Source organism: Polistes fuscatus, unplaced genomic scaffold (genome assembly GCF_010416935.1).
Source record: "Polistes fuscatus isolate 324 unplaced genomic scaffold, CU_Pfus_HIC Scaffold7, whole genome shotgun sequence".
Lineage (NCBI taxonomy): Eukaryota > Metazoa > Arthropoda > Insecta > Hymenoptera > Vespidae > Polistes > Polistes fuscatus.
In genome coordinates, this window is record NW_025113151.1 from 10,005,618 (window position 1) to 10,021,159 (window position 15,542).

The 15,542-nt window shown below is 30.6% G+C and overlaps 1 protein-coding gene and 1 long non-coding RNA gene across 4 annotated transcripts in view; both read right to left on the reverse strand.

Moving 5' to 3' along the window:
* LOC122524084 (circadian locomoter output cycles protein kaput-like) overlaps nt 1-15,542 on the reverse strand; it is a 49,038-nt gene that overhangs the window by 17,863 nt on the left and 15,633 nt on the right. For 2 of the 3 annotated variants that reach the window (XM_043646165.1, XM_043646164.1), the window contains exon 1: nt 13,623-13,845. The exons of the other annotated variant lie outside the window; for it this stretch is intronic. In XM_043646165.1, coding sequence (XP_043502100.1) covers nt 13,623-13,786 — 164 coding nt within the window. In that variant the 5' untranslated portion in view covers nt 13,787-13,845. Of the gene's footprint in view, nt 1-13,622; nt 13,846-15,542 lie in introns of those variants that run through there. 3 annotated transcript variants of the gene reach the window in all.
* LOC122524086 lies at nt 13,897-15,309 on the reverse strand. The gene is made up of 2 exons (XR_006305455.1): nt 14,986-15,309; nt 13,897-14,587 (listed from the first exon to the last, which is right to left on the reverse strand). It is a non-coding gene; the product is annotated as an uncharacterized LOC122524086 (long non-coding RNA).

A 15,542-nucleotide genomic window follows, 5' to 3' on the forward strand; every position in this document is an offset into this window, starting at 1 on the left:
ACTATTTCCCTTGTACGAACTGAATACCAAAAGAGAAGTGTATGTGTCTGTGTGTGTGTGTGAGAGAGAGAGAGGGTTGGTTGAAGGGAAGGTGGATGATGGTGGTAGACGATACGCCACGACCACGCCTATGTTGCGCATCCCCTGATCGAAGGGTTTGCTACACCTTCCCCTCCTTCCCCCCTCTCTCTCCACCCTTCTCCCTTTAACGTGTCTCTCGCCCTCGCAACAGCCCTCTGCTCGACGTTCGACCATGACCACCCTTCGGCAGACTAAGTGAGGGTGGTAGAGGAAGGTGACCTTCGTACGCTATCCCTTCGAACGAGACTATACAAGTTAGAGAGAGAGAGAGAAAGATAGCTGCGCGCGCATATGCGTGGAAGTGTGCGTATCGTGTACGCTTGTTCGGAGTTGTTCGGAGTTGTTCGGCGTTGTTCGGTATTGCTCGTGCGTTCAGAAAATGTGATATATTCTTCTTTTTTTTTTTCTTTTTTATTATAATCCACTCGATATTTTAGATTCGTTTTTTTTCCCTGATCATTTAATATTTCACGATTGATCATTAAATAAGAGAAGAAGAAAAAATAGATTAAGAACGAGAGAAAGAGAGAGAGAGAGAGAGAAATATATTTAATATAAAATTCGTCTACCCTTTCTCTTTTCAAAAAAGAAAAGAAATTGTGTAAAAAAAATGTTGCGAAACAAATTCGAAGAAAAAAATTGACATAAGGATATATACTTATATGTATATATATTTGATAGGAATGATTTTTAAATGAAACAACATAGCGATTATTTTTTGTCGTGACACTAAATCTTGTCTGGAAAAAAGGAAAAAAAAATAGGATTTTATATTATTGCGTTAAATATTAAAAAAAAAAAAAATACTCTCCAAGGAAGGAAAAATAATTATAAATATATTTTAAATGTTAAAGATATAATATATCGTGAATCTCATTGAGACCGAGATAAAAGAATAATCATCGTCGCAAAATATCGTTAATAAACTTTGAATAAACAAATTATTTCTCGATCTTTCCCCCCTATACGAGTTTAATCATGCTACACTTTCAATCTGAAAAACGTGCAGCAATCGTTTCGTCGGTCAGTAACCCACGAAACACGTTCAATCGTCATTTTAATCGTTTGTACATTGTATTAAATAAGAAAAAAAAAAAAAGGAAAAAGAACAGAATTAAAAAAAAAGGATAAAGTATACCCACATAATAAATATAGAGAGAGGGACATGAGATTATACTGATCGATCAGACGACGATGTAAGATTTGAAACTTAATGAATTTTTATTAAACGAAACCTCGAAAGACCTTTTAGCCCGGTTGCAAATTGACGCATTCCAAAGTCTATTATGTCACGTGGCGTACAAAGGAAAAAGTATTACGTCATTCAAATGTTATCTTATTAAAATGCATAATTATGAATTGCGTTTGAACGAGGCCACAATATACTTGTATTAATTTCGGCTAATTAAAACTAATTCATAAACACGCGTGCGAATACATATACATACACACATATATATATATATATATATATATATATATATATATATATACACATATATATTTATTATATTATATAATAATATAATATTAATATAAATAATATTAATTATAAATAATATATTATATATAATATAATATAATATTATAATATATATATTTAATATATTAAATGATAAATATAAACTTATACATTAAATTTATCTAAACGTTAAAATATAATTATACCGAACTGTTTGATTATGGAAAAAAAAACAAAAGAAATAATTACACAATTATAATACTTCAATTAAATAATAATAATATATACGAATTTACACGAGGCAAGTTTAAATTAGGGTATATATATTGTAATATTCCTACGCCCTTTTATCATTCCCTTTATTATTCCTCGAAACGTTTCGACGAGGTTCTCACGTGACGACTTTGCGTTACGTGAATCGCATTAAAGTTTGTTAGCACTTCCGATCACAAATCCACCTTCCTGTTGTCTTTCCTTGCCAAATCTCATGTCAGTTGTATAACTGAATGATCATAATTCGCGATTGAATCATCGAAAGAGATTTATCTATAGATTTAATATTTAAATTTATAAATTATAACACATGTATATATAAACGATAATATATTAAGTAAACCCTGTCATTTGCAATATGCACTTTGAGGTGATAACATTTATTAGAAAGAATTATTAACGCGTTTGTCATTTGTTTCTTGAACGAAGAAAAACAATTCTTTTTTAAATAACTCATGATGATTTTCATCATCATCATGATCATTTTCTATTTACCTGACACGTAACAGAAGAGAAAGAATATTCAATTCGTTGTTAAAAAACTAATGCATTCATTTTATTAATTACTTCGTTGATATAGACATTTTTCTATAATAATTAAATCATTCTATAAGAATAAATAATAAGATCATTATCATTGAATTATTGAATAGTTGCATTCCTATAATTTTTCCTATAATTTTTCTATAATATTATTTTCTATAATATCCTATAATATAATTTCCTATAATATTCCTATAATTTTTCATTAAACTGACAAATTATTCATTTTCCTACGAAATAAGATGGATATACCTATATATATATGTGTGTGTGTATGTGTATATATTTATTTAGAAAATATGACGAACATTATTCTTACTTTTTTTCTTTCGAGGAAGTAAAATTATTTTTCTTATTCTTTTTACCTTTCTCTTTTCTTCTTCATCTTCATCTTATTCTTATTCTTATTTTACCTTCCGCGACGTAGACAGGTACTTTGGTTTATAATTTTATCCGCGAAGGCCACAAGTGCGGCATAGTGTGGACAGCTGTTTGACTGAGGCCAAGAAACTATTAACGAGTTTGCCATTCGATACGTTATTTAATCAATTGCACTCGTTTATACGCGATTGCTCGTAAGAGTCGTTTACCACGGCCCGAATCGATCGATATATCGATCGACGTATCGATCGTACGATCGATCGATGGATCTGTTGACGGGTCGCGTCTCGTTAAAGAAAAATCATTTAGATATTTTCTCAAATTCATTTCATTCGATATTTTTTTTCCCTCATTACAATAATATAATTCAAATTATATTCAAATCGATTCAAGAAACTTTTTATTTGTTAATATTAATTTTTTCTTTCCCCCCCCCAAGTACATTTTAATTACGTCTGTTCATTTCAACGGACCCTTTTTTTTTATCAAAAATCCAGTTTTGCACCGTACTACAATCAATTATTTCTCGAGAACTTTTTATAATGTTAAATAAATAAAATGAATTAACGATATTATTGCATACCGGGTGGTACACATAAGAATTTTGATACGTAATAAGAATATCTAAACAATTAAATATTCTCATTGCCAAAATAACATTTATTCTGTTATATTTATACACATATATACCTCAACCAATCATTGGATTGATCGATTAAAAATAAATATACATTTATCGTCGATAGTTCTAATATTAACCGATCATCATTAACATCAACAACGATGACAACAATTACAACTACAGCAGCAATAGCAGCAGGTTTTCTACGTCAATTCAAATTCTTCACGAGCGAATAAAAATACTGACGCAAAACGACTATTGTCGTTTAAACAATTTATAAATATTAATTGTTGCCAAACGTAATGCGTGTTGCCTTTACCTATCTACATTAAATATTCAATTTTAATCGTATTACACTGTTTTAAATTCTCTAACAACGATGAATAATTTGCTGTTGATTTTACGTCAAATGGTATTTAAAAAAAAAAGAAAAGAAGAAAAAAAAAAGGTTCTTCTAATATCCGTAATACGAAAGAAAGAGAGAGAGAGAGAGAAAGAAAAAAAAAGTAAGATAACAAACAGAATTAAAAAATTCCTATTCCTTGTTTAATTTAACGAATTAAGCTAACAAAAATTAATCGAGTGCATCGAATTCGTTCGATTCAAAGTTTCGATGCGAAATGGGCGAAAAGGCTTGGCAACTTCGGTCATTGATCTCCTCTCTATCATCCCCCTCATCCCTTCCTCCCCCTACCACCACCATTAAATTGCATGTTTCCTTTGTATTAGACTTTTATCTCTCGACGATGCTTTAATTACGATTATAAAATATACGATTTAACGAACATATATATACACACACATACATGTACACGTACATATATAGATACACGTTTAAATCATGCATTACACACACACATGCGTGTAAAATATAATATGTGCACGAGTACTCTCATTTCGTTCAATCGATCTTTTATAATAAAAATTAAAAAAGAAGAAAAAAAAGGCCTTCCACGAGAGTAAAAATAAAAAATAATCCTTCAGTTTCAAATGCAATTAATTCAAAATTAGTTATTTATTATTAAAGAGAGAAATATTATATCTATATATCCTTGAACACGTTGAATAAAACCACCCACCCACGTAAAATTGAAATAATACCTGTAAAGAACAAAAGAAAGAAAAAAAAAGAAGAAAGTTAAAAAATCCAAAAGATATTTTCACTCGAAACAATTTTAATTGTGTTTCAAACAATGTACGCGAGTTTTTATTATAAAAAAAGGGTAAAATTTAGGCTTCGTAAGAAACGTCATAGTCGATTTACGATGGACCATGATCAACGTGTTAAACACGGCACGTGACTACGAGACTTAAAAAAAAAAAGAAAGAAAAAAAAAAAAAAAAAAAATTATAGTCAAACGTTTTATACTTTTTTGGTTCTTTTTTCACGAGGACCGCAAAAAGGGTTCAGTTCGAACGTAAAATCGTTAAAATTCATAATCTACGCTCGACGGCCCGCACAAATTGAGAGCTAATGGCCCTTCTTCGGTTCGGTGAAGTTAATTAGAAAAGAGAGAGAGAGAGAGAGAGAGAGAGAAAGACAAAGAGCAAACGTGTCCACTTGTTAGAAATAATCTGTATACAAAGTTAAACTAACGCCAATAAAATGCGTTTATCGATAATATTATCATCATTTTAATTAAATAAAAATAATCATTAATCAACGATATTAATAATTAAATTTTAAATAACATTATATATATTGTATCATATTGCATTATTAATTGCAATTGCATTTTTAACACGAAATCCAACACCTATACACTACGCACGATCGAACGTTTTGTTTAAAAACAAAAAAGAAAAAGAAAAACATATGCGATAAAAATGCATAAAATTGTATATCATTCAAGTATTTTCCCTAAACGAATGAAAACAAATCTTTTGTTCATTATTCAATTGATAAAAAAAAAATAATATATAATATACTTTACGAATAAAAGGTAATACGTACAAAAGTGTAGGTAAAAGTTTAATAAATTCAAATAAGTTTAATAAGTTAAAGTTAAATAATTTTTGCAACGATTATATTGTTATACGAGAAAAACAAAACCTCAAAAAATGTAAAATTATAATCGAAAAGATTCCGCCCAACCCACCCCACCACCAATTGGACGTAGTATCGTATTCGAACGAATTTCAATTATAATTGTTATTAATTCTCTTCTCACATGATTCAGCTAACGAAGGAGAGAAGAGCCTATTTCTTTTTTTATTATTTTTTATTTTAATTTTTGTCTTTCTTAGAATAACGCGGAAACGTTGTAAGCATATCTCATAACGCGCGTAATATCGTTATCAAATACGTGATATCATCTGAAAAGCATATCGTAAGGACTATATTGTACCAGACAAATGATACCACCTCCTCCTCCTCCTTCTCCTCCTACTCCTCCATGAACGAGAAACGATCTTTGATATAATAGAATGGCGTGTCTCTCTCGCGTATCCTTTTTCTTTTTCGTTTCCGGCATTAATAATATGTGTGTGCATGCTAGTTGCATCTGTAATTTTAATAAATATTTTTCTTTTTTTTTTCCATTGGATCATCAATTCCTACGTTTTCGTAATAATAATAATAATAATAATAATGGTAATAATATTAATAATAATAATAATAATAATAATAATGATGATGATGATAATAATAATATTAATAATAATAATAATAATGATGATGATAATATTAATAATAATAATAATAATAATAATGATGATGATGATAATATTATTAAATATAGATGTGCAATATTAGAAAATAATAGAAAAAAATAGAACACTCATTTGTGCATATTTTAATTATTGATAATTGATTTTTGATTCTACGAAAAACCGATGATATTCAAAGTATAATGATCTAATACGAACAACAGTAAATTTCTGTTCGAGAGATTTATACACGAAAATTATTATTATTTTTATATACGATCTCTATTATTATAGATTACTATAAACAAAAAAATATTATATCAAAATGAATACTAGGACATATTTTATTATCATTTAAACGTTAATCATTGTTATCATGGATACAGAATTAATCAACAAATTAAATAATAATATCGTAGTAGTCATCGAATAATTCATATTGCATTTCCTGTTGGAAAACATAAAAAATAATATGAAAGAAAATTAAATAAGAATGTTGTCGATATTTTTTTTCAATACGTGTGATCGAAATATAAAGAAATTATTTACGATATTATAAATGATCGATCACACACCCCTTCTTACACTTCGTACACTTCTCTCCTACGTTCGATCATTTTCCGACGACGAACAAATTTTCAAGAGTTTTATGAATAAATAAATAAATATATCAAACGAACACATCTTTTTGCATAGATCGTACTAAAAAGATATTGTTTCTTTTATCTCGTGTCTGGTTGGCACCCCACCCCACCCCACCACCACCACCCCTTTGTTTCCTGTGTTCAGTCAATTTAACGTGCATAATGCGTTGCACGCAACATGCACCCAACCGGAGTTATATGTTTTTTTTCCTTTTCTTGTTTGTTTCTTTTTTTTCTTTTTTTCTTTTTTTTTTTTTTTTTTTCACGAAAAAGGGTAGTTACGCCGAAACTCCTAACTTTGGTTAATATACTTTAACAGGAAGGAATGGTGTTTTTTTCTTAACGACTATACTAATACTATTCTCGTTGTCACGGCAAATAATCTGCTCTTACTTTCCACGAAATTTCGTTCACCCATCACCACTCTTATCGTTAGTTTTGCATGAGACGAGAAAATAACATGTAATGTGACGTATGTTAATAAGAAACACACCTACTTCGACTTATTTTTTTCCCTTTCTTTTTTTTTTCTTTTCTTCTTCTTCTTTCTTTATTCTTTTTAAGTATCTCTTAAGAAATCAAATATTTTTCGCGCGTTGGAAAATATAATAATCATTTTACGTAAGAAATCATAAACTCATCCTACGGTTCTGGTTCTGGTTCTTATTCTTCTACTTTTTCTTCTTCTTATTATTTTTCTTCTTACTCGTGTCAGACTTCTTTTCAATATATTTTTCTTATATTTTTAGTCAGTATATTGAAAACTTTTTATTCAGGGGAAAAAAAAAAAGTAATACGTTATTTCCTAACACCTGGTTTATAAATAATTTAGAGCGAAACAAAAGTTCGTTTGTTTATCGCGTGTTAAAAGTTTACCATAACATTTCGTAAAGTGCACAATGAATTTTGTTTGAGTAAAATTTATTTTGAAAATTCTTAATTAAAAAAAAAAAAGAAAAACCCCCCATGAGAGAAATTTTGATTCATCTTAATATAATTCATTGATATATGTGAAAAAAAAAAAAAAGAAACAATAACAACAAAAACAAATTTTATTTTTCCATTTGTTTTTAACTCGATCAAACATTGAATGAAATATGAAATATTGAATGAAATATAAAAACCCCACATGAGAGATATTTTGATTTATCCTAATATAATGCATTGATATATGTGAAAAAAGAAAAAAAAAAAAACAACAACAACAACAACAACAACAAATTTTATTTTTTCGTTCCATTTGTTTTTTTACTCGATCAAACATTGAATGAAATATAAAATATTGAATGAAATATAAAAAACCCCCATGAGAGAAATTTTGATTTATCCTAATATAATGCATTGATATATGTGAAAAAAAAAAACAATAACAACAACAACAAATTTTATTTTTCCATTTGTTTTTAACTCGATCAAACATTGAATGAAATTATAAAAAACCCCCCATGAGAGAAATTTTGATTTATCCTAATATAATGCATTGATATATGTGAAAAAAAAAAAACAACAACAACAAATTTTATTTTTCCATTTGTTTTTTACTCGATCAAACATTGAATGAAATATTTCAACAAATTCCCTTTATACGCGAATATTCGTAGCAACATTTTGCAATCGTTTCTTTCAACGAATAAGGAAGTGAGACGATGGGGTGTTGTGGGGGTGGTGTGGGGGGATTTATTTAGGACAAAGTTTCCAAAGTAAGAGAGAGAGAGAGAGAGAGAGAGAGAGAGGTTGTTATCCGCGAACTAAGCGAGTGTTGCGGTAGGACGAGAAATTGAGGTAGGACGTAATCGTACCTGTTGCACCACCGAGAATATTCTTGCCACCTATCTAAAATCTTTATTATGTAATACAATTTGTTTTTTTATTTTTTTAATTCTTTTCCTCTTCCTTCATTTTATAAGATTTTTTCTTCGATTTTATTTACCGTTCTTTTTCTTTATCCCATTTATTCTTATCTCTTATCTTCCCCCTTCCAACCTCCTTTCCCCCCATCCTAAAATCTTCATTATGAAATACAAATTTTGTTTTATTTTTTTAATTCTTTTCCTTCCTTCATTTTATAAGATTTTTTATTCGATTTTATTTGCCGTTCTTTTTCTTTTTCCATTTATTCTTATCTTTCATCTTCCCCCTCATCCCCCCATACCATAATTCCGTAAAATAATTTGTATCAAATAACGCACAAAAAAGGAAAAGGAAAGAAAAAGAAAAAAATATATATATGCCTATATATAAAAATAACAAATAAGAGGAATGGAAAATAAAAAGAAAAAGAGAGAGAGAGAGAGAGAATATGAAAAATTTTGTCTAGTTGCTAATTAACTAACCTTACCATCTCGTTTATAGCTTGAGTTACGAAATATAAGAATGCGAGAGGCAGCTTGATACGTCATTTGAAATATTGTAATCTTTAGACGTAAGCACTTTTGTATCCCAAGCAGAGGGGATATCCCCCTCTTTACCCTCCCACCCAACCAGTTGACAGACAGACCGCGTATGCATTTTTTAATCGTCTACTTTTCGAGGTTATTCAAAATTACGAGAAATGATTATCCCACAACCCTTTTTTTTCTCTCTTTCTCTCCGACTCTGTCTTTCTTGTAAGAACAAACTCGGATGTAAAACGGGCGGAAGGGGGAGAAGGGAGGAAGGATTATCTTCGAAATAAATTTTCATCTAATCAGGATGAGGTTGAGTAGGGGGTCTGAGGAAAGGGGGTGGGGGAATAAAAGAAAAATTCCAGAAACATTCGTTTCGTTTATACAGGAAATGTAAATTTAAAAAATTCGTTCGATACACGACCCCAAACCTTTTTCCTTGGGTTTCTTTTTTTCCGGTGACGATTCGAAAAGAAAAAAAATAACAAAAAAAAAGAAAATAACTTTTTTTTTGTTTATCGCCGTTCACACGTACGATGCATTTTTACCATCGGTGGTGGTGCGTGATGATGATCTCCGAAGGTCGAATAAAATAATGAGAAAAAAAGAAATAAAAAGGAAAAGTTAGAAAATGAAAGGAAATATAATCGTTAAAAAGCAATTGAGAAAGAAAGAAAAAAATAAAAAAGACTACGAGTGGGTGGGACGGGTTATCGGTGAGAAAGAGAAGCTAGTTTTGAGATAATTAATTCTTATTCTTATTCTTCTTTTTCTTCTTATTTAGTTCTGTTATCCTTGAAGATGGATCGTAACGAAGAAAGAAAAAAAAGGATGAAGAATAAGAAGTATTTTTCACGCGTGTTCCTTTTTTCTCCCTTTTTATTCCATTTCTTTTCTCTTTCCTCGTCCTATTATCGACTATGTAAAATTAACACGTAACAGATGCTGATTAGATTTGAATTTACGTATCTCAGACGTTTATACGTGTGTGTCTGTGTCTGTCTGTGTGTGTGTGTTTTAATGTTCATGCATTTACGTATTTCAACTTAATTATCTATCGATATAACTACTAAAAGATTTAACTGCAATTAACAAGTCAATCTGTCATTTTTCTTTTTTTTTTTCTTGTTCCAATTAATTATATCCTTCACAACCTGACAGATTTACTTCTATTAACATTTAAGAATTCAGATACTTGTTTACGAGAGAATCGTGTAAACTTTTCTCGATTAAACGACGCAGGAAAACCTTTTTTTTTTTTTAACTACATATTCTTACTAATGTAAGTATTACATTATCGGTTTTTCGTTACTATTATTATTAATATGCTCTATATTTTGCAAAACTTTTAACAAAATGTTATTTTAAATTTGAGCTCGTAAAATAAGTCGAAAATGTACTTTAACATTTATCGTACGTTCCAATAATTTAAATGCATAAAGCAGAAATAACATAACTTGCTAACCAAGTTGCAAAATTATTGAAAACATTCCAAGCAGATAATAAACGCAAGCACGTATAATGTGACCGAATAACCTTGAGAAGATTAGATTCGATTGTAATTTAATTGAAATGTGTCATAAGAAAATCTATTGCCAATTCTAATAATTATTGAAAATTTATTGAACATGATTTAAATCCGCATTTTCTTATTTTACTGGTCTTTATTTTACATAAAAAGAAAAAAAAACGGAAAAACAAAGACCAAATCGTCAAAGAATTTACGATGCTGTACGTTTTATTTGCAATTAACTACCAAATCATCGATTGTACGGATTGATTTATTAACAAAACGAAACAAACATTCATATTACAATAAAAACAATCCTATTGCGAAAGAACGATAAGAAGCAAGAAGTAAGAAATAAGAAGTAAGAAGAAGAAGAAGAAGAAGAAATAAAAGAGAAATCTCAATAATAATAAAAAAAAGAAGAATACTACTTTTATTGTTTCAATTAAAATCTACAAACTAAATTACATACTCAATTTCAGATCATTGAGGGTTGATAGATTTGGCCTAATTTGTGTCTTCTTCAAATAAATGAAATAAAACATATAAAAAAAATAATAATAAAAAGGAAAAAAAAAAGAACAAGTCAATCTTCTTACCAATTTTCTTCAACCCCCTTCTCATCCCCCTACCCTACCCCTTCCACTCTTCTTTCTCTTTCTCTTAAAAGCTAAAATAAAAATGGAAAACGGATAAATTTCGACGAACGAAACGAAGACAGGAGGAGACGTACCACGTTTCGAGCTTTTCTCGATTAATCCTTAAAGAGAAAACAACAAAAGACGACGAAGTTTGCTTTTAACGCAGCATCTTCGAGGATCTTACAAACGGGTTTTAAACTGAATCCCTCTTTTTCGTGGTCGCGCATAAAAGGTGGTACTTCTTCTTCTTCTTCTTCTTCTTTTATAAAAGAAATGCGACGACGACAACAACAACAACAACAACAACAACAACCACCACCAATCAATGTGTATGAGAAATTTTCTTCTACGTTGGTTCCGAGACTAACGCGCAAAATAAATTCAAAACAGAATTCAAATGACGAAGAAGCTTTGTTAACTATATAAGATTATGTTTTCACTCTTCTTCTTCTTCCAACCTTTTCGAACAAAATAGAAAGAGAGAGAGAGAGAGAGAGAAAATGAAATAAATAACCGCAACTTTATCGTTATATTCATTTTAATCATTTCGTATTTTTTTTTTCTTCTTCTTCGTATTTTCTTGTTATTCTTTCTTTCATTTTACCTTTCTTTAATTTTAATATCATTTTTCTCACAACGGAATAATAATTATTTCGAAATATTTGTTTTTTCTCGGTGAATTATAACAATAACAATAGTAATAACAATATAATAAATTATTGATTTATAAAACAGGTGAAAAAGAAACTACAGTCACCAAATAATCTATAGTAAATGAATCATATCTCTCGTAAAAACTATGTTATATAGCAACTTTGATGATTCTGACAACGTGAATCGTAAAAAAGTGAACAAGGTCATCGAGTATTCGTGGGTCGAGCGTAACATTTTCGTCATCAAGGATAATCGTCGTGAAAAAAAGAAAGAAATAAAGAAAATAAAAGAAAAGAAGAAGAAGAAGAAGAATAATGGTAAATAACGTAGACGAAAAATCTTTGTTTTTAGCATTTTGTTTTTTTTCTTCTTTTTTTTTCCCATTTCGGCTAATATAATTTCATTTTCCACCCTATTTCTACTTTCCCTCATTACGGTTAAATTATTTCTAACAGAAAGATTTAACTAATCGTTTAACGAATTAATATTTCGTAATTTCTAACGTCATATAAAAATTTATTTAGATTTGAGGTGAAAAAAAAAAAAAAAAAGAAACAATTATTATCTTTTGCAAAATAATATTCATAAGAAGAAGATGAAGAAGAAGATGAAGAAGAAAGAAAAAGAAATCGAAAAACCAGAATAGGAAAAAAAAAAAGAAATATTTAAGACAGAATAAAATGGTTGTTACGAAAAAAAAAAAGAAACATAAAAAAAATTCTCAGTCGAACGTCACATTAGAGACGATCGATTATTTCGCTCTTTAATAAAATGTTGACTCGATCGCAATCCGGCTGATTAAAATCGCGATAATTAATTATGCTAATGTATTCTTGATTTATCCCGAGAAATTCGGCGCTGGTATTGATGACGAAACTCGACGAAATTTGCACAAGTTTATTTCGTACAATTCGATATTTTTAAACGTCCATTATGTTCATAATGCACTTGACGTCTGCCATACGACGAAAAATATATTTCGGTCGGGTAATAATCATTAAATAATATACGATAATATATTTGTTTTACTTCGTATTAGAAAATAAAAAAATAAAAAATAGAAAACGCGATTCTAAATATTCTGTGCTTTTTTTTTTTTCTTTTTCTTTTAATCATTATAGACAGAATATTTTAGCTGCATATATTTATGCTGTGTTGTCCCTGTGCAACAAGAGGAATAAGACAAAAAAAAAAAATATACGAAATATCTTCGCAAAATAAATATTTTTTCTAAAACGTAAGAAAAAGAAGACGAAAAGAAAGAAAATCGGTCTCGTTAGTAAACGAACACCAAAAGAGATTCGTTACATTATGAATCATTTCGTCGGGAATGAAGCATTTTCGTTGAGGAAAATAAAATAATAAAAAGTAAAATAAGAAAAAAGAGAGAGAAAAAGAGAAAAATAAAAAAAAAAAAGAAAAAATAAAAAAAGATTAAATGTTTAAAAACAATATAGAAAGACGTAAGCAAATTCGATCATCCATCACTTTTCTTTTATCCATTATCGCAGTAAACGCAAATAATACATAATGCAAACGATATATCTGTTAAAAGATCATTTTAAAGGAACGTGGCAAATTTAAAGATAATGCGGTGTACACTGCATTAATACAAGATAAACTTTTAGTAAAATGAACGAAAAAGAGTCAAAAGAAAATATATATATATAAAACGCAATAAGTTATATATATATACGTTTAAAATACATCGCAAATACTTTATGAAGAGAGAAAAAGAGAAAAGAAAAAGGCTTTCGTGAAAAACAATGTTGTCTGACCTTGACAACGGCAGTTCCATAGTATTTGATCCCCTCGAATGATGTTGAAGTAGTTGAAGTTTGTGCTGCGATGTTGTATCGTTAGCACCGACAATACCAAGATTGACATTTTGTTGCTGCATATGATCAAAATCAAACCCCCTCATGCATGTCTGCGGTTGCATCTGCAACTGCAACTGTGGCTGCTGCTGTTGCTGTTGTTGTTGCTGCTGCTGATGATATCGATGATGATGCTGTTGCTGTTGCTGTTGTTGGGACCACATTTTGTTCTTTCTTTCGTTTTCTTAAATAAATATTACATACGACACGACAGAGACATTTTTTGAACGAGCAAATGACTACAAAACAAATAAATTCATTCTCGATCTAGGTCGTGTTTGTTTCATTTTCTAATCGTACGATAAACTTTTGTTTTTTTTTTTTTTTCAAATAATGTTCGTTTAAACACCCTTAATTAATTTTCGTATTAGTCGTAATATCAAATAACTCGTTTACGTCAATTAATAATACGATTAATTCGTATTATTGCATCTTTGCAAAATTAGAACAAAGTCCATGCAACTTCCTGCTATTTAACCCTTTCTCCTTTCTCTTTCTCTGCGTATGTGTTTTTTTTTGTTTTGTTTCTTATTTGGCTCAGCTGATTCAAATTGATTTTTATCTAGAGTCACACAAGTCGTGGTAGTCGATCGTGTTATGTCCGTTGAAGAGTTGTTTCCGATCGTTCACTCCGAGAGATTGTTGACCTTGACACCGTGTACCAGACTCCGATAGAGAAAAAGAAGTAGAGAAAGAACGCTTTTAAGATGCGTAGTAATTGCGTGTTATTCTTCTCAAAGGAGTTGTATATACGATAGTCAGTAGATAGACGTATACATAAAGGAACCAACGACGCGTACCAACTTCTATTTACATTGATAGCAAAAGCTATAACGACCACGATTACGATGAAAACTAAGAGAAAACTAGAATGACGATGACGTTTGACGATGACGAGAAATAAGAACGTTTGAAAAATTCTTTTTTCATGCTCCGAGTTCACGAATAGGCCAAAGTCCGGCTTATCAGCGACCTTGACACAGTGTTCCAAAGCTATCAAATGAAAAATCGTACCGGCGGGATGACGACGAGAATGATTTCCTTCTCAACGTGATTAGATATATTTAAAAAAGGAAAAATGAAAATAACAAAATAACAAAAAAAAAATAAAAACAAGCATATAAATATTTGATCACGAAACGAAATCGTTATATGATCGTAATATATGCATATATATAAATATATATATATATTATTTGTCAATATATAAATTAATAGATGAAAAATATGAAAGGTCAGCGGCGTACACTAAGTAATGTTCTACCGTCGTTTAAAATCGCTAGCTATAATGGTTAGCCGCCGCCGGTTTCGCGAATCGCAAGATAGCGTAGCAGAACGAGAGAAAAACACACCCACACAGCGCTGCAGCTCGAGGCTGACTGCCGCTACACAAACTATCCCCACTCTGTCGGCTGATTGGCGCGCCGGCTCTCACAGTACTTTTTCCCCCGCCACCCCCCTTGCAGGAATCGTTGCGGCGGCATTCGGCTAGGTACCCGGTTCGGCGGTACTCGGCACCACTCGGCTCGACAAACGAATACTCCCTCCTATCCGCGATCTTCTTTAGAAGACTTATGGAGGGAAAGCAGATAACAACACACGCCTAACCCCGCACCGGTAGCGCATATATCCCCCCCTATCACTCCCCACCCATCCACTCCCAGCCCCGCTCTCCGCCACGCCCCGCCACGCTCCAACCGGGCCCCATATCCCCGCCTCCCGCACCACCTCACCTCTTCCACCGATAACACCGGAATTTTAAACGTTTCTCACATCGAGAAAATTTACTTACTTTGCTTGCTTGCATGCATGTTGCACCCG